Source organism: Psittacula echo, assembly GCF_963264785.1.
Source record: "Psittacula echo genome assembly, chromosome: 7".
Taxonomy (NCBI): domain Eukaryota; kingdom Metazoa; phylum Chordata; class Aves; order Psittaciformes; family Psittacidae; genus Psittacula; species Psittacula echo.
In genome coordinates this window covers 34,840,590-34,864,173 of record NC_137740.1, presented here as the reverse complement: position 1 = coordinate 34,864,173, position 23,584 = coordinate 34,840,590, and the positions used below count along the sequence as shown (strand labels likewise).

The 23,584-nt window shown below is 45.2% G+C and overlaps 1 protein-coding gene across 5 annotated transcripts in view; it reads right to left on the bottom strand.

The window, feature by feature from the left end:
• Positions 1-23,368, bottom strand: part of MECOM (MDS1 and EVI1 complex locus) — a gene marked incomplete at its 3' end in the record, with an annotated part of 343,754 nt that extends 320,386 nt beyond the window's left edge. For all 5 annotated transcript variants that reach the window (XM_080622515.1, XM_080622517.1, XM_080622516.1 and 2 more), the window contains exon 1: positions 22,141-23,368. In XM_080622515.1, the coding sequence (XP_080478641.1) occupies positions 22,141-22,177 (37 nt within the window). In that variant the 5' untranslated portion in view covers positions 22,178-23,368. The remainder of the gene's footprint in view (positions 1-22,140) is intronic.
• Positions 23,369-23,584: the final 216 nt, after the last annotated feature.

Sequence of the window (23,584 nt, the reverse complement as noted above, 5' to 3'; positions counted from 1 at the left end):
AAACATCTTATGTCCTGCAGGCTACTGCATGCAAAACAAGCACCCTGCCTTCACTCACCACCTCCATTTGCAGCCAGAGCACTTCCTCACAACCAGCCTTCCAGGAACAAGGTGCCCACTCCTCCTTGCATCCTCTTCCTGGACGTCTGCCCCACACTGCCCTTCCTGCTCGTCCCTCACAGCTCTTGGCTGGACCTGACACCTCCTGTTTCATGCAGTCATTTCCATTCCCAGCTGCCTGAAGCCAAAAAACTTCGTGGGGAGCTGTGCTCCATGGCCACATTCAACAATAACATCAAGACTTCAGCCATTTAAAACTACAACTGAACTTAAAAAAACACCACCTGGATGCAGACCATCCTACCCAATTATTTTAGCAATTGTAAGAATATTTGCCCTGCTCCTGCAAGCGCTACTAGTTACTCCTCTTCTTTTTAACCTAATTATGAGACTGCAGCCTGAAAAATGGGCAACTGTTACTGCAGCAACTCAGAATTAAAGAGAATGTTATCAGACTGCATTTCAAGGCACTATTTAGAGTTTCTGGTGAATCCTGAAAGCCAGGTTGAAAAGACCATCACAGAATCATAGAATTGTTTATATTGGAGATCCTGACTGTCAGGGCAGGTGGATTTTCCTCTTACACAAACCAACAAACACACAAGCTGACACCAGCATCCTACAGCATTACTCCATAAAAGCACAGTCTCTGCATGCTTCAACTACAAAGTCCCCATCCAGTTCACTCTCGTGATTGTTCCCTTCCAATCAATATATTAAATTACTTTTTAAAAGCTTCTACATGCAAGTCATGACATTTCTCAAAGTCCCATATAGACGAAGAAATTATCCTGAAAGCCAGGTTAACCTCCTGGTTCCTCTATCAGCAAGATGTGCAACCATGTAACAGGGGAAACATATGCTAGCTCTTCTGAAGACCTGCCTTGGCCAGTGCCTGCTCTGCCACATCCTTCACCTGTAATGCTCCCTCCTCAACACTCCTGCCAATGTCTTGGCAAAAACCACCAACAGCACCAGGTGATTTGGCTGCCTCCAGCCTAGAGGGCCCAAACTGGGTAAGAGGCACAGCAGAAAGCACCTGCTGTGCCTCTTACCAGGTCCAGTACCAAGACCAGTGAAAATCACCAGTGCCTGCAGAGCTGCACCTCTGCAAGTCTCATCAGTGCTGCAAGTCTCAGCAGTGACCACAGCTACCCATGAGTGCTGTCACTGTGGCATGAGAGAGATCCCATGTGGGACATCTGGGTGCTGGGAAGATTTTGCAGCCCAGCAGCAGCTTAGGGTCAGGAGGATTCAGTGTGTCTTACAACGAAAGGAAGCTGAGCCAACCTCTGGGCAAGCCCCTCCCCAACACAAGGGCATTTGAAACGTGGACCAAGAACAAAGCCCCCTGTTAATAACAGCTTGTTTCACACAGTGAAAAATGTACTATATTGGGTTCACAAGCTGAATTCCAAACTGCCTGGCCATTTTCTTCAACTTCCCAAATTTATTAAAGTGTGAGAGCTTAGCTCTCTTTATAGTGTTCAAGTGACTGGCACATCACTCAGTCATGGAGACTTGGATCCCTCATCACATCTGTATCCAAGGGCAGAGTCAGCTCTTGCATTTGGACATGCTGGCCAAATTCAACATCCATTTGTGCATCCACAGGACAGCTAATTTCCACAGAGCCCTCACTTAGCAGCCTCCCTTTACTTTGCTGCACTGGGGGCTTCTTTCCTATCTTGCTCTTTCCAAAAGCCAGTCAGTTCCATCACCAGTCCTCTCAAACACAGTGATAGATCCTGCATGTATCTCTGGAATATGGATGTGGGGAAAACACCACTCTCAGTGTCTTGCAAACTCACAAGGGTCAGAGGCAGAGAGGGAGGTCATTCGCATCACCACTGAAGGCAGCAAAGATACCTCCATCCTCATGGCATATGATTGTCTGCTGACTGTATATATACACACAGCATCTGCCGAGCAGAGCGACCAGCTTGTGTACCAAAGAGGTAAAGGGAACAGCAAAGGGGGTTCATTTGGCCTTGAAACAAAGCCCAGGTGAAGCATGACTCTGCTCCCCACATGGATCTTTTGCCTCCACACTGATCTTTTGCCCCCACACCCTTCTCCTGCTCTAGCCACTAGAGAGCACTTCTTCTCTTCCTTTTTATCAGTCAGGCTCACAGATTGAATGTTATCAATTGACAGCTTTAAAGCTAAGGAATTGTATAAATTAAATACAGTCTGCAGCAAATATACTGAGGAGCTAGAATTTATATACACACTAGATATGGGAGCTCTTAGTTATTACCCACTTAAGGCTATGGCACTGATGAATGGTAAGGCCACCCTATCCCTGAAGGCACTTTTCATTACCCACAGTATAGGAATATTGAGACAGTGTGTGTATGTATCCAGCATGACTTCTCATTTCCATAGTTCTCTATCAGGTTTGCATTCAGTTTATAAAATAAAAAATTACTCCAGGGACATATTTCACTCATTCCAGAACCCTTTCTCTCTCCCTCTCCCCCACAGCCCATACTCCGGCTGCCTTTCCCCTCCTCCCAGCCCCAAAATTGTAACAATGCCTTTAAATCTGATGATGCTTATTAAATGAAACAACTTAATTACTATCAATATATAATGCTGTGTACTTCAGCCTCAACAGAGACGTCTGATCCCATTCTGCTCCTGACCTTTAATGGCCATCAAATCAAAGTAATTCTGGTCAGCTCAGTACAGCTCTGACACATGCCCAGGTCAGAAAGATGAAGGGACACTAATCTACCATGTTACCTGGCCCATTGTTTAATACCTTTTTCAACAGAATTTAATAACTGGAGAAATGCCAGTTTTCTGTCTAGTTTGGGTTAAAACCTCTTTCGTTGAAAATAAATAATTATGGAACATTCTGAGTGGCCCACGGTTTACATAATTGGTGCCTCTTAGAGTAATATACTTGCCTTTGAAGTTTGCAAGGAGAGGAATTTAGGAATTCAAATCAGCAGCAGTGCTCCTGAGTGCATTCTACTCTCCACCTTGGAGGGGCCAGTGCCAAAGGAGGCTTAATTGAGGGAAGTGAAAACCACTTTCGATTCACCAAGGTAACACAACAAGTGCATTGCTTCCTCTGAATTGAGGGGAAAATAGCAGGAATGCTTCCACTCAATGGCAGTTATTCTGCAGGCTGGGACTCAAGTCCTTCGAGGGGAGGCAGGAGAAGAAAAAGAAAATCTATCATAAAATAACCAGTAACACAGCACCCCATGCATAAAGATAACAGGAGCATTTAGATTCAAGCATTACTATTTAGACATATTTTTTTCCCTAATGCTAAACAAAACCCGTTTTCCCATGCCAAAGTGAGGGACACAGCCAGGAGAGCTAGACACCCTGTCTGGATCGGACAAATAGCTTGATCTATTGACAGGGCAGCTGGATGCAGCAGTATTTTATGGTGGGCTCACTTTGCTAATGCACTTGCACCAGGCCACTCTCAAAGCAACCCCATGCTCAGGAAAGAAAACCTAACTCCAGCACAAAAACATCACGTCAAGGCAGATACTGGTGACTCTGAAAAACCAGCCCTGGCTGCATCAAACACAAGAGAAGGAAACTAGGGAAGCTTTCAGGGATTGCCATGTTTCAAATCAGCCCTGCCTTCATGTTTGTGAAAGAGGGAGGCTACAAATCACATCTGCCTGGCTTTTGAAAACGCCAGTCACGGAAGCTGAGCAGAAAACACAGAAGGATGTTTTTGTTAATTACCCGTTTCTCCAATACCCATTCTTTACCTCAAGTCATTAGTCATGTAACAGAGCAGGCAGGTAACAAAAACCAGCAACCAAGATTTATAGGGCATCTCTAAACCCGAGAGTCCGGCAGCAGCTTACAGTTTTGGGATTACATCATTCCAGAGCTCTTCAAAGGCTGAAGGGCCAAAACCGCTCCCAGTGCAGCCTTCATCACACCACAGGTGCTGCTCCAGGTCACAAGGATCTTTGCAGATCCACAAGGACAGGCTCCATCCTTCCCAGCTCCTGTTCAAGGTGAGCAGAAGTGGGATGCAATGGGCACCATATGGCTCAGCTTTCCCGTGCAAGAGGAACAGGGAGGAATGCCATCAGCTCCCAGGGAGCTATTCGGGTGTAGTGTAGAGCAGAATTTGTAATCAATCCTCGCCCAGACACTTACTTGAGAAGGAATTCAGGGTTTGGCTGTATGTACACCAGAATCACTTCACAACCACTGAATACATTTATGGTGTAATTGAATCCTTTAGTGATTTTTCTTAAAGGGAAACTTTATCCATTTAAGGTCGATCCCGAATCATTAAAGTTAATGGGAGTTTTGCCACTTACTTCAGTGACAGAGCTGAGGAGGGATTGGGCAGGGCAGATTGCTTTACACAATGCATCAGCAGCATCTCTGGCTGTCAACCTTCGAGAGCCATGAAAGGAGTTTTTTTCCTTTATTTCAGAGGAAAGTTTACTTTTAAACGTAAAAAGTACTGACCCTTGACCAGAGGTCTGTGACCAAGCTCTGTTCTGATCCAGGCTGAAGTAAATCCAGAGGGAAGCTGCTGAAATCTATGGGGAGCCAGTCTCAGCCTCTGCAGCAGTCCGCATTGGACATGGAGAGGTTTCAGCACTGACATTACATGCTTTCCCCACACTGGCTTTGCAACAAAATAGTATCTACTCTCCAGATGCACAAAGCTGAAGTCCAAAATATTCTTTTTATTCATAAGTAAGCACAGAAAAGCATTTTTTCTTCATAAACTGCCACGCAAACCTTTTCCCTTTTCCCAGCCAGCCGTCCCCTGCATCTGATCCCACATCTGGTTGTCCTAAGTGGAAAACACTGGTGAGTTTAAATGGCATGAGTCAACTCCCCTAACCAAGAAGGGCACAGCCTAGACCACCAAATCACAGGTTATGAGTCTTTCTTAGAGCATTTTGAGATAAAAGATCTCAGTTTTATTCAAACAGAGCCAAACCCTGCTGATACCTAATTTCGCTTCTATTACCTCATTAATAACCTACAGACATTTGCAGATTACACTTCTTTATGTCTGCATTGTGGTCGTCATACGCAGGCACGAGGGCTATTTCTTCTTGTATTTGTTTTGGGTTTAATTCCCAGTTCTCATCTATGCCTCTGCCACCTTTGCATGGCTGGGCTCAATTAACTCTTCCATGTTCTCCTTGCAATGAGCTGCAGCAGTCAACAAGCAATACAAAATTTTTTAACAAGTATTAATGTATTCACATGAAAAAATTCATTGACAGCTTTATGTAGCATGGCAATCACTAAATGTGAGATTTAAAATGCAAGAGTAGCCTTTAGTAGATAAGTGTAAAGGCGCATTCACCTGTCACTTCATTGCAAACATGTTCAATGTGTATCTGCAGCTAAAAACAAACGTATCTTTAATAAATATTTTTCGTAATAGTCAGACTGGCAAAACTGAAAATAAGTTGAAGTAATTTGACCATGTCAGGTAAATTCTTGGGGAAAAAAAGAATGTTTTAAGTGACAGATAAAACCGTTTACAAGCTTTTAACCATAAAAATATTTCTTTTCTTCTTGTATCTTGCCAATATCAATAAAAAAACAACATGTATAAATATATATAAACAGACACTTGGCATAAGAACACATTTCATGAAATATGAGTAATAGAGCAGGAAAATTCAAAGTATATTTCTTTTTTACTGTATTGAATGGACAGGTTACCGTAAAGAATACATTATGCGCAGATGGATGAAAATACAAAGTTCATGCAGGATATACAGGATATGAACACAGTGTTAATTTCCAGGTAGAAACACAAACATTTTGGTTCATTTCATATCTCACTTACACTGCAATATTTGGTGTCATTTCATTGACTCCCATGTATTTGGACTTCAGTCCAGCAAAGCACTTAAACGCGTGCTTAGCTTAAAGCTCACAATAGTCCCCTTGAAGTCAAATTAAGCACATATTTACATGCTCTGCTGGATCAGGGCCATACTACAGATTTACACAGATGTAAGTGAGCTCAGATGAGCTCAAGCCACAATGTTTGTGTCCAGATTCAAATCCAATTGGCAAATGCTTTCAAAAGCCGGAGGTATTTGGATTAGGGGTTTTGGTCCAAGCCAATCTGTAACTTTAGTACCTGAACCCACATTTCTTGTGCGCCCAAGACTCCCATAGGCATTAATGGAAGCTTTGGAGGCACAAGAAGTACGAGAGCAAAACCTCTGGGACTAAAGAGCCAATTTACTTAAACCCAAATTATAACATTTTTTAACCTTGAGATTAAACCAAACTCCCACCAGAGTTCAGCCCTTGCTCCATTACATTTCTCACCCAGCATTTGGATTTTTTGTTTATCATATTACTATTGCTTTTGGCTAGCATTCGCTTTATTATATAACATTAACCTAGAAAAAAACTAATGGGCACCATCAAATAGCTGTTAACATAAAGCACTTATAAACAAGTGCCATTAGTGAACCAGCAGAGAGCACAGGAACTCATTTACATTACATCTGTTAGCGCTGGATAAACACAGATTTACAAGTTTAAATGGCAAATGATGCCTCAGTCTGGTCAGAAATTAATTTCCAGGTTTTTCACAGACTTCACCAGTCCAGCAAATGGATGCCACATGCTGAACCTCCAGCTACGGGTAAACCAGCTAAGAGGTGTTAGAGCCCACAGCAACACACATTCACCAGTATACATGCGCTATCATACTCCTCTAACATCACCTGCTTGCTCCACCTGGGCCATCAGACATCTAAGTCCCCTTTCACATGCGCATGGGGGGAGGAAAAAAAGCCATCTTCAACTCATCAGGAACAGAAGTTATCACCTACCACTCTGTAGCCCTAGCATGTGCTACACAACTCAACAGGTTCCTGTTTCTGGTATTGCTCAGACCAGAGGTGGCTGCTTGTTCTGCAAAGCCTGTGGCTCCCATAAATGTGGGAAACACTAGCACCGACATGGGAATTACCTCCAGCCCGACACTGAGGGCAGCACAAGCAGCTGTAGAACCCTTTCAGCAGTTCCTGCCCTCTCCAGAGGATGCTCCTCAAACAGTAACCGCCTCCAGCACACACCTCACCCACCATGGTCAGCAAAGCTGCTGTGGAACTGTCAGTGCTGGTTTTATCAGACACTCTTATAGGATTAGCACATCTTTTCATGCATATTAACCAAAACCAGAGTAGATGATGCAATTTGATCACTTCCACTGCTTCAAATACAACAGGCAAAGCTCTCTCTCTCTCTGCATAGCACGCTGAGCTTTCAAGAGACAGTCACTAAGCATCCTCAAATTTATTTCTCTTCTCACAGACTACTGACCAGGGCAGCATGAAGCTAAAGAGACACATTGGCTTCTGCAGCTGACTCATGGTGATCTAATGCAGCTAGAGATTAATTTTATTTTTCTTTTTATTTTTGCATGTATTCCTATACAATGAGAGGAGAGCACACAGAATATAGGAGAATCATGGAGCTGAAAGAAGAAACAATGGAGGCACTGGCACCCAAGGCTATGACAGAAAGTAAAAGAAGACCTGACATTCAACACATATTCCTGTAACATTTTAGGTGTGGAGGGGGAGATTGTGCTTACAACAGAGCGGTTTGTTGTTCCCCCAAGCTGACCTCCAATAAAGCACACAGGGGGAAGGAAAAATGCTCATCTCCTATTGCTTTGGGATTTTATAACCAACACCGAAAAAAATCAATGCCAGTAGACACAAAGAAGTGAAAACTTTGCAGAAGAAAAAGGAAAAGTAGGTATTTCTCAGAAAACATCAGACCAATTTTTGTAGCTTCTGCCCAAATTCCAGAAGGAATCACATTTTGTTGATATCAGTTCTAGGATGACAACTTGAGACTGCTGTTATAATACACAATTACACTGAGGAGTTAGAAACACACCCAGCTTCAACGGCAGGCAGCACTAGGGGAAACTAAGGCAGCAAAGAGGCAGTTTCACACTGTGCCAAAGCCCAAAAGTCAAATTACATCCCTGACCCCAACCCACCACCAGTTGAGCAGTACCTGAAATCACAGCTCTATATGCAACTGTTCCTGTAGCAGGGTGTAAAACACCAGCAATAACTTCCATGGTATCCTACAGGACAAACAACAAAATATCTAAGAGAGAAATTTGCCTCCAACCCAGGACAAAGCCAGCCTTTGTATTCAGTAATTATCTTGCAAACAAGCCCAAAACAAAGGGACCAATTTCACCATGATGTGGCACAGCTGAGCAGCTCCCTGATCAGCTGCATGGAGGTGAAGCTCAGGAGAAGCAGGATGTACCCTTGCAATCTCTTTTTTTTCTTTGTACTGAGTGATCTCCACTCCTGTATCTCCCACCACCCCTATGTCCCATCATAGCTTAGGCCATCTGGCATGTAAGGTCCACGAACATACCAGGTGAGCCTCTGCAAACTTGAAAAATCCTGATGCATCCACAGGAAGAAATCTGAGCAGCCCAAGTACATGAAAGGCTGCAGAGGACAACATCAGGTGGTGCACAGTCCCACCTTGTTAACTCATAATTATAAAAGCACATGCCCTGCTCTTCCACACAGCTTTTGGTTTTTCTTTTCTTTTTTGTTTCCGTAAGAAACCTACAACTCAGTTAACTGCCTTTCCTCACTAGAGCACTCACGAAGCCAGTAATGATATAACTCAAGTCTAATCTTTTGCTTCTCTTCAGCTGGTGTTGCACATCTCAACAGAGTTTTTGAAAGACATTATAGGATTTTTTAAAAGCTACCAAGATCAGTGTAGCTGCAATACTGGAAAGATATCCTAAAAACTGATAATGGTACCAAGGGCTAGAAAACACAAGAGTGACTGATGGGTAGTCTTGATAATTCTGTATATCAGGAAGTGGATGAGAGATGGATAGATAAAATAATGTTGTATAGCCATGAAAACAAGCCTATAATGATATTCCCAGAAATAAAAGCCCAAGCTGTCTCACCGTGACCTTATGCTCTGAAACAAATGATGCCTATGGAATTACGCAATCCCCAGGAACATCCAGAAATCCAAAAGGGATAGAAAACTCTTTATCTTAAAGAACCATAAATATTTTCCACTTCTAAGCACTGGAGGCCAGAGAAGGCCTTGACAGAGTGAAGATTGACCTGCATCTGCTTTCTTCCCACCCTGGATGGATCCCAGGGCAAACAGCCAGCAGAGCCACATCGAGCTCATCCCCTGCCAAAGTGGGTTCTGTTCTTACACCAATTTTACACCAGTTTAGCTCCATGTGCTTTAGGGCCATTACTTCAGTGCGCTAAGGAGGGAAAAAAGCCCTCCCAGGCAGCTCTGTGGTTCCTGCAGCTGACAGGAAGTATGGCTGGGCAGGCCACATCTGATTGGCCAGGGAAAGGCCTGTCTGCTTCTGCTCCTCCCATGGTAGGGGCAAAGGTATCTTGGAGGAGAGAAGGGATAAGAAACTCCAAAAGTAAGAGAGTTTGGCTGAAAACCCCACCAGCAAAACATACTTTCTCCTGCTAGCCTCCTGCAGAAGCTGTCTTCAAGCTACTGGCAGATTTGCAATGTTTTGTGCTAAAATATTTTCTGTATTGTGACGATCTAGATAATTTCTGCAATTAAGTACTTTCTTCCAACTTAATGTGTATTTGCTGTGTACTTCTATTAGTTCAGTCCAGTGTTAAAATACAGCAGCAGAGGTTAATATTTGGATGCAGCTGTTTTTCTAGCCATTCATATCACTTTTATTTCCTTTCCTTTTTGTTCTTTCCTTACTCTTTTTTACTGCTGCAAAATTCCTTGCTTTCATTTTTGCAGAAGTTCAGTCTTCCAGCCCACTCTCCAATGCTGTTAGACATCAGCTTGGGCTCAGACTTATTACTTCTGATATGTCACTCTGCAGGCAGGGAGCCTAAAGCAACACTGCTTCCTCCAGCCCTCACAAGCTTCAGCCGGATCTTCACCGACCCGCAGAGCACAGCTATTTCTGCAGATCAGGAACCAGGAGGAAATATGTAGACCTGAAGAGTAAGCCCAGCACCTTAGCTCACACCAAGCCTCTGAAGCAGGAGACTAAGCAGGAAGTCAGGATGCGCAGAGGTGATTTAGCTGTGTTAGCTTGCTGAGATCATGTATGCATATATATTAAAAAAATAAAACAAAAACCCCTAGTACAGCACTGGGGAGAGGAAACCATGGAGAACAGCATATTCAGGGCCTATTTAGTACTTGAAAAACATCAATCAAGTCTTAAATTGAATGTCCTGAATTACTTTGATATTCCTACACAGAAAGGTGCCAACAGAGCTGATTTGTTTGCCTCCTTTTGCTCAGGGGTCTGACAGCAATCCATCAGGCATGTCCCATCTTCCAGTCTCCCAAACATCCCTGCCCACTGTGTGGTCACTTCCAGCTGATTTTCAGTGCTATCTTTGCTCCTGACAGCAAGAGAGAGCCCTTTCCTTGCAGTAAAATACCAAAGGCTGGCAGAGCAAGTTCGATGGTTACTGGCTGACGTATACACAAGGTGCATAAACAAAGTGGGTAAAAAGACATCAAATACTTTCTCATCCCTTCTGCTCTGTGGCACCAGGAAGGGAAACCTTTTGAAAAGGAAATACAGCCATCTGGATGAGTACTCCTTTTTCCTCTGGTTTCTTTTCTTTTTTTTTTCCCTTCCCACATTGGTCTCTGCATTCCGTAATACTGAGCACAAATGATGTCTAAATTCTGTTTAAAACCCAAAAAAGGACTTTTTGAGGTTATATCTGAGTCCTTAGACCAGTTATAACTGGAAGAAGAAATGTCCATGATTTAGTGTCTAATAAACAAACTGCCAAGGTCAAGATGGCATCTTCTCCCATACCCATAATCACTTCCCTCAACATTTTGAGTTGTTGCATGTACCAGCAGTACTCCCTCTAATGCCCGGCCACATTTAATCTTCCTTCTATAAATGACTTCCCAAAGAGAAGTGAGTGTGAATTATTACATTGTAAAATATATTTTTAAAAGATGAACCATAACAAGTATAAAATAAATATTTGTGTGAGGAGCAAACATAGTGGAGGTTTATCTTGTAAATCCCATCAAAGGAATTCTGGATCTGGATGTACACACACATATTTTGCTCAAAAAGTTAAAGGACAAATGATTTAAATATCCTCTGGTTTGAAAAGTGAGCCTTGAGATTGCGATGATCACCTCATCTGTAAAAATCAGGGCTCTTAAATGTATTTCAATTTAAAAATGCTTCACTCTTCAAAAATAAGTGTATGTTGCTCATCCTTGGACCCATGTCAAACTATTCAGCTGGCTTTAAAAGGACTATTCCTTCCACGGGCTACCCAGCCATGCTGGGCTCCATGTACAGCTTTTCACAGCAGAGCTGAGTGCTGCTGCCATGTCCTGCCCCAGTCTGATCCAAAGATCAAACATTTGGCAAACCAGGAGTGCATGGCACTGCTTCCTGTGGCAGGTCCAGGTGGTGTGCACAAAGCCATAGCACCCTGGTTTCCAACATTCCTTCCTATTTACAAAATAGTATATCTAAAGCGGTTGCATTGGCAACAAAATTGCAATCAGAAGTTAAGAAATGGCTAAATAAAGCCCATTTTACTGCCTAGATTAAAGGAAAGCCATAAAATTATCAGCCTTCTCTTTCCTCAATATATTTTCTTTGCAGTTTGTGATGCTCCGTGAGGTATTTCTCTATGTGAACTCTGTGACAGTTTGGCTCTAAATTATCCAAACATAAAAATGAGTTTATGAAGCCTCACTCAGAGGTTGCGTGGACCCTTTTTATTGGCACAGACTTTAAAAGAATCTTAATAAACCTTAGAGGCTTGGGGGACTTTTTGGTTGCTGGCACTTGACAACCACACTGCTCGCGTCCCTCTTGCAGCGCCCGGGTGGAAAGCAGGCTGGAACCACAACCCACGGATTTTATAGGGCTGGATTATCTGCCGGTATTGCTCTCTTCCTTCGGAGCTGTTTTCTTTGAAAGCAAGTGGGTGATGCTGCAAGGATACTCATAGCTTAATGCGGCTTGATCACCCAAGGTTACAGACACAGCCAAAAATAATAGGGCTGTCTAAAATGGAGCCAGGGGGACCATTTGCTGGCAGAGGGAGAGGACTGATGGGATTAAAGCTGAAGCACATCCACCCGCGTGTAAGTGGAAAGCCTAGCACTCTACAGTCCCTACTCCATGGATTTTCCTTAAAGCATCCATTTCTCCTCAGGATTTTATTACTGCCTCCAACGATGCTGCAATTTCATAGGTAGGGCAGCAGGCCCGATGTTTAATCTGCATTTCTTAGGGCCTAAGCTCTGTGTGAACTGCCCATGTTTGCACAAAGCTCAGCACAACAGGCATCCAATCCTGGCTGGGTTCTGCGGTTGCTGCTTTAATTCAAGTCATAATAAATAATAATGTCAGGTTGGAAATAAATCTTCTGGTTTTGGTCCACGGCTGATCCTTCAGCACGGTGCATGGTGAAAGCACCAGTTGGGAAGCTTTGCTGCATCCCCCCATCCTGGTTCTAACTTTGTTTCACCTTTTTTGGCTCAGTCTTGCTTCTGTTTTCACTCAGGACTTTGGTTCGGTACAGACAATGTCACCTTTTCTCTCATTCTGAGCCTGGTCACCGATACTAAAGACACTGAATGGTTTTATTCCCCCAGATCTCTCTGATATGCATCGGAAGTGACCTAGTGCATCATTTCTTCATTTCTCAGTTACTTTGGCTTTATCTGGTATCTTCCATTACACCAGGTACCATAAACTCCAGGATGGTGAATATCTAGGCAGAGCATAAATGCTTAATAGCTCTTACGCAGGCAGCCAGTGACTACTGGGGTATTGCTTACTATATGAACTGAAAGAATCAGGACAAATACATAGTACTGTTTACCTTTTACAATTAACAAGTCTTCATTACCACTGTGAACTATCATTTTCATGATACAGTAACAACGAAACAGCAAAAGTATAAAGTAGTGCTGTTAACTCAGATACAGCTGATATTCCTTTGCTTTTTCATGCTGTGTATTCTTAGACCAATACTTCATGCCAGTCCCTGCAGCCAAAAATATATCAAGAGCCTAAAAAAAGTAAAATAGAAACATCACTTCAAAATTCTTTCAAACAACGTTTCTTTTTCTTCCTTTATAGGGAGCCACAAAGAGAATGGGAAAAATTAAAACTCACAAAAAGCATTGCTTAATTTCTCACCAAGGTGCAAGTAAATAAAACGTGCCACAGTAAGTTCCAATTGCAAAGAGTTTTCAGGAGGGAAAGGTTAATCATTTCTGTCAAACGTTGGAAATGTTAAATGGTTTTTAAATCAAAAATATAAGCACCACCAGTGACTCAAGCTGCATTTTAGACATGTTTGGGGTGATTTTTTTCCAGCAGTCAATGCTTGTCTCTCACATACCTTCTGTTAGTCTGAGATGAAATGGGGAGGCATTAAATGGTACTACAGGCACCAGGCACTTTCAACAGCAAAGCTGTTTGTTTAGAAGGCACAAATTCAGGCTATTTGGAGAAGCATAGTCCTTGGGATTCAGCTCAGCAGTGCAAGTCAGGGGTGCTGGACCCGCCACAGCCCCCAGCAGTCCTCGACCCATGGGAGAGATGGTGAACACAGGGAACGAATGCGGCACAGCAGGAAACAAGTATGCAAAGTCACCGCAGTCCCCCCATCAGCGGCGTTCATGTTTCATCATAATGGCTAAAATGACTCTTAAATGAGGCCAGATTATAGGCCCAACCTAATTCACTTACACTGATGTAAATCTAGGTATCTGTTACAACATCGCATGTTGGGGCACACCAGAGAGCAAAAGCTGCTGATAACCACACACATCTGCACCCCCCCGAGAATGAAGGGAAGAGGATTCCTCCCTTCCAGACCTGATCCAAAGCCCATTGAAGTCAGTACGAGCTTCTTCAGCTCCGGTGGGTTTGGGATAAGGCCCGCAGCAAGCGCTGAGCCAGCTCTGCTGCCAGAATGCAAAATTCTTTTCCATCAGCTTTGCCAGTTTGGTGTTAATACATGTGTGAAGGAGCCTGGGGGAAGGAGGATTTGAGGAGACTTTTTTAAATTGAGAAACGGTTTCACCCTTGCCAGCACATGGACTTTGTGCAAAAGAACAGGAGAGGGGGCAGCAGATATTTTTCTGAAGCCATCAGCTCCCTGTCACAGCATCCTAGCAGAGGCTGGATGTATCTGTCACAGGGACCCCCAGGTCCCTAGGGCTAGGGTAGTCCCCTCTCTCTGCTGCAGAAGGGCAAATCTGGAGTCATGGGTGGATATGAATACAGAGCCCCACTCACCAAACCCAGCTGAAATAAGAGAAGTCTTGAATAACATGGGATGTGGGAGGCAAAACATTCCTTGGCCACAGGTGAGCCCCCATCCCAGTATAGCAGGACCAGCTGGGAGCTGGTATCATTTTAATCCAATTTTCCCTGGTAAACAACATTGCCATGAACCATCCTTCAGTTTTCTCTACCATTCATCTCTTCTCCCACTGCCAAGTTTTTCTGTTGCACATGTCCCATACAAGCTGCTGTTGCCCCTTTGGCTTTCCAGGGGAAGGGCTCTGCCTTCCTGTGGCTTTCAAAGTGTGTAGCCCAGCCAGTCTCAGAATTAGGCTGGGGCCTTCGCAGGCTGCCGCAGTATAAACAGATTCAGTAGGGCACATGTTATACAGTAAGATCATCCAAAACCAAACATTTTCCCACTGCACACAATAAACATCCATAATAAATTGCATTATACAAAATATATTTATGGCTAATTTTTTAATTTAAACCACCTTGGAAATTTTTGTTAGATTGGTTGATATGAAGGTTTCAGTATTCTGGTAATCTAATGATATCTAATAGACAAAATAGTATGATGTTACAGCAGTCTCAAAGCTTTCATTTTCTGTAGCCCTCTCAGAGATCAAACTGGCAGAACTCATATTTTTTTGAAATTTTATACATAATTGGTGATGCAATTGCCAAAAATAACCTATTCAGAGAAGTCTTGCTCTTCTGGTTTCTAACTTGTTGTAATCACGAAACAGAGCAGTGCACTGCTTTGCAATGGAATATGGGTTTGGGTCAGGGAGCAAGGGCTACGGTTGTGTGGCAGTTTCCATTCTGCAGATTATTTTACAGGCAATTTAAATTTAGTTGAAACAGGGCTAAAAAGTAGTGCACCCATTCAGACATATGAGCAGCTCCTCAGAAAAGGAACAAAGCTGTAACTTGGGTATATCTCTTTTCTGAACCTAAATTTTGCTCCAATATAAGATTTTCTAAACAAAAGCTGCTGGTGCCGAAGGGGACAGAGCGTTTCTATTGTATAAATTAAGCCCAGATCTGTAATCCTTCCATTGTAAAACTCATGCTCATCACAGATCAGCCAAGATTTCCAAAAAGACTCGAGATCACTGCGAATCTTGAGCCAGCCTTTCTCTAGTTAGCACAAATCCCAGTTCAAACTGTGCTGCGTGTCTGCAACAAGCACTGGCGGCTTCATAGTTGCTGGACTCGTTTTAAAGTGCAGCCCATACCTTTAGCTACTTCCTTGCCTCCTGTTGTTCCTAGGACTTGGAGGCCATGTGGTACATTTCAGCCTTAACTTTGAATTTCCTTTATTTGGAGATCAAACTTTGACATTCCCTTAAGGTAGTAGGGTTTTATGTCACTGCATATATCCTAGTTTAAAAGATAATGCTTCACTGAAACAGACCACAATATTAAACCCTGAAATAAAATGAATTGTATTTCACTTCCCAACTCCTATTGCTGGATTAGCTCACGTTTCTTTCTCTTTGTTACATATTTAGCACCAAATACAATATTCATCGCAGGCTAGCTTCCCTCCTCCCACACGGCTCTGTGCCTGCCTTTTCTTCCAGCAGCACTGGAGAAGACAATGCCTCGCTATAGCCTGGAAATGCAAACAAGAGGGAGGGAACATAAAGTCAACAAATTATTATACCCTGAGCACTTTTTTTGATATAAAATGGCAATGCGAATAGATGAAGTCCTGGTCATTACAACATGCACTTCTCTTTAGCTTCTCCATCCCCTTCCCCACCTCACTGTTTCCTAGCTGAGCTTATCTACCAGCAAACACCTCCCTCCATCAGGCCCTAAAGCTAAGGAGGCCTAGAGGTGCTTTCTGATGCTTATTGGTTCATATTATGATCTATACTGGTCTTGTCTGATTCCTAGTCTGTGTATTGAGAGCTGCAGCAGTAACCAGTTGCACGTAAACACGGCAGGAACCCAATGGAAAGCCACCAGAGCAGCAATCAAACTTCTGTGACCCCAGGCCCCCTTCTTTGTATCCTAATCTCAGTGTGCACACCCTACTCCTCCTCCTCATCTATAAAGTCTGCCTGCTTCCGTTTGCCCTTAAACACAGGGACAGGGCACCCCTGAGCCCAGCAGAACACCTGTGATACACATTTGTCCAGTTCTAGCTCTGTCTACTGGATAACATTGTATCTGCTAGTTTGAAAACCATGTGGGATTAAACCTCCTTCTGCTCTGCATAAGCCACTCCTTGTCTGACTAGACTGAAGTGATGTAAAACTGATTGTATTAAATTACTGCAAGTTGCTCCAAAAAATGACAGCAAACCTAGTTAGATTTTAAATAAACAAATATCATGAATTCTTGGTCAGAAATGTAAGTGTCTGAACAAGCCCTTCCAGAGTTAAAGTACATCTGTTGAGAAAGTGGTTTACTGCAAAGCAAGGCAATTTCTGTGGGCAAGGCTTCATTACCTGAGATTTATAAAACTCCACCTGCTTCCTACTGCCCTTTCCTCACCCACCCTGGGCTGGAGCAGTCACTGATGCTTTCCTTTATCCTTCTGCATCACATACCTGTCCTGGCAGAAAATTCATTCTACTTTCTTCCTCAGCAACTTAGGCAGCTTTATCAGGGAGCTGTGCTCCCCAGGACAGCCAGAAATTCCTTCTCTCGCCAAACACCTTTACTTACACATGGAGCCAATAAACATTTTACAGCAAATACTTCCACCACAGAAGTACACAGAACTTTTGGGAAGCATCCCAGGGAACAACATATAGGCTCCTGTATACCAATTCTGTGTTGTCTGTATGCACCCACAACGTCTAAGAGTCTGTGCAGATGTTCAAACATAGATGCACAGGCTGCAAGCACCCCAGGAGCCTGTGCGTACCACAGCCCCACTCTAAACCAATACATACATTAATTGTGATTGCAGATATCAAATGTAGTTACCTGCGTTTCTCTCTGTATGTGCACACACATACATCATTATTTTATCATATACACACACGCATACAGATATATGTATCTCCAGGGCGTAAACAGAAAGCTATGTCACAAACGCACACATATGCACACGCATACAGAAGCACAGACACATGCACACTTACGTGCACTTAAATAACTCCATGAATAGGTGAATATGAACACTAATAGCCATTTATGGCAACAACAATGAAAGCTGTCCCTGGAGCCTGCCTGTGGTACAGCAGCCAAAATGATTGAGTATGTACAGGGCACCGCAATGGCACTCACATGGGCCTCCTTTTAGAAATGATTAATATTTAACTGAGTTGGTGAACCTGGCTTTGGTTTTAGTTCTGATTAGGTAGCAGGGTACACAGAGCCGTCCCACTGAGGACATCATGGGATGTGCGGGCAGCTTCTACTCGTGCTTCACAAGAAGACAGAGAGTGAAAAGGGGAGAGAAGGAGAGATACGAGGCAGAGGAAAGAAAAAATTCATGCTCAGCTACGTTTGTGTTTGTTTGGAAAGAAAAGGGGGAAAAGCAGCCGGGGAGGCCGGTGTAATGAGATGCTGTAGCTTTCATGAAAGAGGTGAAATAATTTTAAACACAGACACACAATGAGTTTATTTATTTAGAAAGTTGTTAAATAGAGTCTGGGAATTCAAATATTCAATGTTGACATTGTACAGAGCTGGCAGGGAGCCAGCCCCAGCTCTCTGGAGGGACCCAATGGCCACGGCGACCAGGCCCTCGCCCCTCCCAGCCCACTAACTAGGTAAAAGCCATTAGTTATACCCACAAGCAATATCTGAATCTGAGTCAAATAATGTTGCCTCAGCCAGCCAACTTCAAAGGCGTGTAAGTGTGTTTGGCTTTTTAGTGCTGGAACTGCAGCAATATGTCACACTTTTGAAAGAGTTTTGTAAACAGTTCCTTCCCCTTTGTAGAAACATTTCTTAAGTTTCTTGTACCCCATGTAAACAGCGTTAATTAACAAGGGTTACATTTTTCATTTACAAGCAGGGCTGTATTAATAACAAGCTCGCCTTTCGGACCATCCCTTTCCTTTGTGTCCTTTCTCTGCCCCGCACTGTGGCCAGCCCTGGGGTGGCCGGGGAGCAGCCCAGAGTCACCGAGGGGCTCAGCCCTGGGTTCAGCCTCACGTGGCATCGCCTGCACAGTGCCACAAAAGTGGTCTCAAACTCAGTGGTGGCTGTTGGCCCCTAGTGAGAGATGGTGGGAGACAGAAAGAAACAGAGGCAGAGAGAGAGAAGAAAGAGGTGGAAGAAAAGAAAGGGAACCAGGATGGAAGGAAGTGGAAGAAGGAAAAAAAGAGAGAAGGAAGGAAGGAAGGAAGGAAGGAAGGAAGGAAGGAAGGAAGGAAGGAAGGAAGGAAGGAAGGAAGGAAGGAAGGAAGGAAGGAAGGAAGGAAGGAAGGGAGGGAGGGAGGAAGGGAAAGAAGGAAGAAAGAAAAGAAAAAAAAGAAAAGAAAAAAGAAAAGAAAATAAAAGAGGAAAAAGAAAAAAGAAAAGAGGAAAAGAAAAGAAAAAAGAAAAGAGAAGAGAAGAGAAGAAAGAAAAGAAAAGAAAGAAAAGAAAAGAAAAGAAAAGAAAAGAAAAGAAAAGAAAAGAAAAGAAAAGAAAAGAAAAGAAAAGAAAAGAAAAGAAAAGAGAAAAGAGAAAAGAAAAAGAGAGAAAGAGAAAGCAAAAGGAAAGAAGTGAGAAGCCACACGCGCTCTCTCCCCCCTGAGAAGGGTTAATGAGGAGCCTGGTGAAAATGTGCCCGGCGTGTAATGGGATTGTCTCGCCTGGCTCCGCAGCCCCCTGTGCCCGCACCCGCCAAGCGGGAGCCACCCGGGGACGGAGCTGCGCTAGGGGTGCCGCCGGGCCGGGCCTGGCCCAGGGGGTGTCGGCGTCCCGGGGCGGGTTGTGCGGCGCCGCCTGCCGCCCCGCTGCCCCCCGGCGGGGGGGGTTACGGACCCGCGGTCCCGGCGGCGGGAGGCAGAGGCAAGGGTAAAGCGGTGGCAAAGAAACCGCCTCGCGGAGAGGGCCGGGAGCCCGGACACGGCAAACATTTCCCTGCTCGAAAACAAATTCCCGTACAAAGTCTTAAACAGGCAAATAAACTTGCCAGCTCTGTTTTTCAATCAAGCCTTTTAAGTACTAGACTGAGGCAAATTACAGGCTCAGGAAAACCTGCTGAAACTTAGGAAAGTGTTATTTTACTATCTCAGATGGTTGGAGGGATCTGGATCTACCTTGGCTGCACTAAATTGCCTGTAAAAAAGTGGTGATAAAGTGTAAAAGTAACAAGTGCCTCCTTCTTCCCGTGTGTTCCCCTAATCTGATCACCTCCTGGCTCTTTATGAGGCTGCTGGGTGGCTGGGGTCTGCCCCAGCCCAGGGGTCATTCGGGGATACGGTTCCACTAGGCGGGCACAAACCCACCCGAGTGGAAAAGCAGCTTCCCCGCGGCCGAGGCGCGGAGCAGCGCAGAGCGGGGATGCCCGCGCAGGTGCAGCGCGATGCGGGCGGCCGGGTCCGCACCCCAGGCCTGCACCCCCTCAGGGCCCGCACCCCGCCAGCTGCCTCCCGAAAGCGTGGCGGGGACAAAGCCTTCAGCGTGGTTTTTTCTCTTATTTTTACAGTTTGACATTTGAAAATTCACCAGCCATTCCCCGCGTGGCTCTGCTTATTTCTTCTTCTATTATTTTTATTTTCCCTTTTTATTTTGTTAGAGGGGAGCAAAGCCTCCAAATTGTTTTTTATCAATTTTACACTGAGGTCAACAACATGCGTGCTTCAGGGATTCTCCCTCAATGAGGAGTAAAAAGCTTCCCCGCATATCAGCGACAGCCGCGCCATCGGGCCGATTTTTGTTTCACGCACGAAGCAGTAAAAGCGAAATTACACCAGAAGCGCGCTTGGTCCCGACCTACCTCCTTCTCCACGGAGGAGGGTGAAGGCTACAAACTCTTTTCTATTCCCAACCCAGCCAGAAAGAACTGAAAAGCTAAAAACTTTTCCTCTCGAACAACTGAATTACAGGGATCGCCTCCAACCCTCCTTCCACTTGCCGTGAAAGTGAGACGCTCTTCGGGGGGAAAGAATCATACGGGGGAAAAAAAAATATCCCGGCTTTTTAAATATGATTTTCTTTATGAGCGGATTGTAACCGAAGGATTATTTAATGCAACGCATCTGTCGGGGCCGGGGGGGTCGGGGCGGGGGGTGGCGGTGGTGGAAGTGCTGCTGCTGCTGCAGCAAGAGCCCAGAGCAGAAACTTTGCAGACGGTGGGATCTCGCCCGCGGAGGAGCAGCCTCAGCGGGAGAGGGATCAGGAGCGGGAACAGGAGCAGCAGTAGCCCTGCATCGCTGCGCAGCGAGAAAAGCAAGGGAGAGGCAAAGAAACCTGACGGATTTTGTCGGGGATGTGATAATTACTAATTTTTTCCCCGTAATTACCTCCAAAGAAGGGATGGCAACCTGGAGATCGAACAATATATTTGGTTTTAAATTGTGGACGCTGGATTATTCACTTTAAAATCCCCTCATCAAATGCAGGTTGCTGCTGTTACTGTTGAGGTTCACAGAAAAACTGATGACGATCCGGAGACATCTTTCGCTTCCCCTTTTCCAAGCTTCTCTACGTTTTTTCCCCTTCACAAATAAAGAGTAAATAAGCATCTGCTTTTTACCTCACGCAACTTATGCAACATTTCATCGGACCTTTCGGGGGGTTTGTTTTTCTTTTTTCGCCTGCCCATATTTTTTTTCACTCGGGAATGGGAGTTGCCACCGCCATGGATATCAAATGAAACTTGCCCAGATGTGTCATTGAAAATAAAGAAATCAGCTGCTTTTAAAATAGGACGCGAAAGCTGGCGAAGTTTTGTTGTTGTATTCCCTTTTTTAAATAAAGAATACATATATAAAAAGGAAAATAACGATATAAGCCCCAAGACCGCTGCAGTTAAAAGCAAAGCTCCCCATCATGAAGGAGAAACAGATGGGGGAGCGTAATAATAATTAAATAAGTTGGACTTCGCGTGTGGACGGCCGAGCCCTCGCCTCGCGGAACACAGACTTTCGGGCGGCCAAACTGTATAAAAAGTGCTGGAAAAGCGCCTGAAATGACAGCATTTACCTCGCTTCGGAGCGGGGACCCCAGCGTGCTGCGAGCAGCTCCGACAGTTCCCCCCTGCCCACCCTCCCGAGCGGGGCATTCCCAGCCACTCGTGGTGCCCCTCGCCCCGCTCCCAGCGCAGCCCCACGCACGGCCCACTCCCACGCGCGGTTTGGGGGTGGATTTTGGCACAAGCACGCGACCGAGGTGGTGTCCCGGTAGCTCCGCACGGGCTACCTGCGCCCGGGGCTCGCCGCCTGCCCCGAGGGCTGCCACTGCCCCTCCGGGCACACGCACACGCACACACACTCACACTCACACACCCACCCCGGCCCTGCTGACAGCCGACAGCGCCCACTATAGGGCCCGGAGCCACCTGCACCCCCTTTTCCCGACCACCCCCCCACACTCCAGCCCCCGGCAGCGGCAGCAACTTCCAGCGCTGGCCACTGAACTTCTCCTCAACTCCTTCCCCACCTCCCGCTGGCCGCCCGCAGCCCCCACCCCGGCTGCCCCCTCCCGGTCCCCGCCGGGCCGAGCCGAGCCGAGCCGGGCCGGGCTGTGGCGAAGGGGGGATGCTGCAGGTTGTCCGCGAGCTCAGCGCCGCATCAGACATGTCTGTGCAACATGGCAGAGAGGGAAGGTGAAAAGCCAAGAGAAAGGGGTATTGCACCTACTTGCGGCCAGCTTCCTCGCCCGGCCCTTGGATCGCATGCTGCCCGTCCCGCGGCCGATGCTGGCGTGCGGTTGGGGGGGGCTTTTTTTTTTTTTTTTCTCCTCCCGGAGCTTTTCCTCCGTTTTCGCTCCCCCTCTCCCGCTCTCCTCTCCCTCTCCCGCACACACACTCTCCCTTTCTCTCAATCCCGGCTCGCTATCTCTCCAGCATTGTCAGTTCGGACACCTTCGCACATGCGCACGGGTGGCTCCCCCCCGCTCTTCAACATTTCAGCGCCGCCAAAAAAAAGTTTGCAGCGATCCATCACCGCCGGGGGAGACCCGACAGCGGCCCCGGGCCGGGCCGGGCAGGGCGGGCAGGGGCCCAGGGGCTGCCGCTGCGCTGCGCTGCCTGCGCAGCAGGACACAGCGGGGCAGGGGCTGGGGGGCGAGAAGGGACACCTCTCCTTCACCTCTTCCGCTCGTGTTTTACCTTTCTCCTTTACCTTATTTTTCCTTTGTTTACTTTTTCTTTTTTTTCTTTACTTTTTCAGTTTTTTCTCTTTTTCTTTTATCTTTTTCTCTTTTTTATGTTTTACCTTGGTTTAATCCTTTGTTATATTTTTTTACCTTTTATTTTTACTTTTTCTTTTTTAAAAAAAAGCCTTTTACTTATTTTTCGGGGGGGGGTTACCTTTTTATATTTTTATCTTTTGCTCTTTTTTTACCTTTCCCTTCTTTTTTACCTCTTTCTGCCTTTTTTTTTTTTTTTTTTACATTTATATACATATATATGTGTGTGTGTGACGTTAATGTTCTCCTGGCGTCTTCGCAACGTTTGAATCGTTTATTCTCACCCGGCCGCAATTAGCGTAGGTCTCTGCGTATATAGCGAGAGACACAACTTACTGACATGTTTTACTATGTATGCTCCCTTGCCCAGCGCACACACTTTTTCCCCACCTTGAACTCGGTTCAGCCGCCACCATTTGAGCAGAAGAAACTAAAAAGGCGCTTTTAAAACAGTGAACCCACCGCTCTAATCTGTTTTAATTACAGGGTTTGCCAATCAAAGAGGGAGCGCGAAGAAATTGGGAGCTCCTTTAGGGGATGGCTGTGTCCGAGGTATGAATCAATCCAAACTACATATAGATTTTCCTCTGGTACAACCTCCTTGCATTAAACAGTTTTGTTCAATACCTTCCGTGCGCTATTTATGTTCCCATTAATATCTGTTGCAAATCCTGCCAGACACCATAAAAGAAAATTACAATCTTTCAGACTCGGGGCTGCGCCAGTACATACACGCTGCTCAACTTTTTGTTTTAATAAAATTCTCAGCATCGCCCCTTCCCCCTTCACACTCCCCACCCCAACAAACACTCCCCCCCGGCTGCCAGTGCTGCTGATCGGGGCCGCCCGCGGCGACCCCTTGCCCAGCGTCCCCCGCACCCCACCGATGACAGC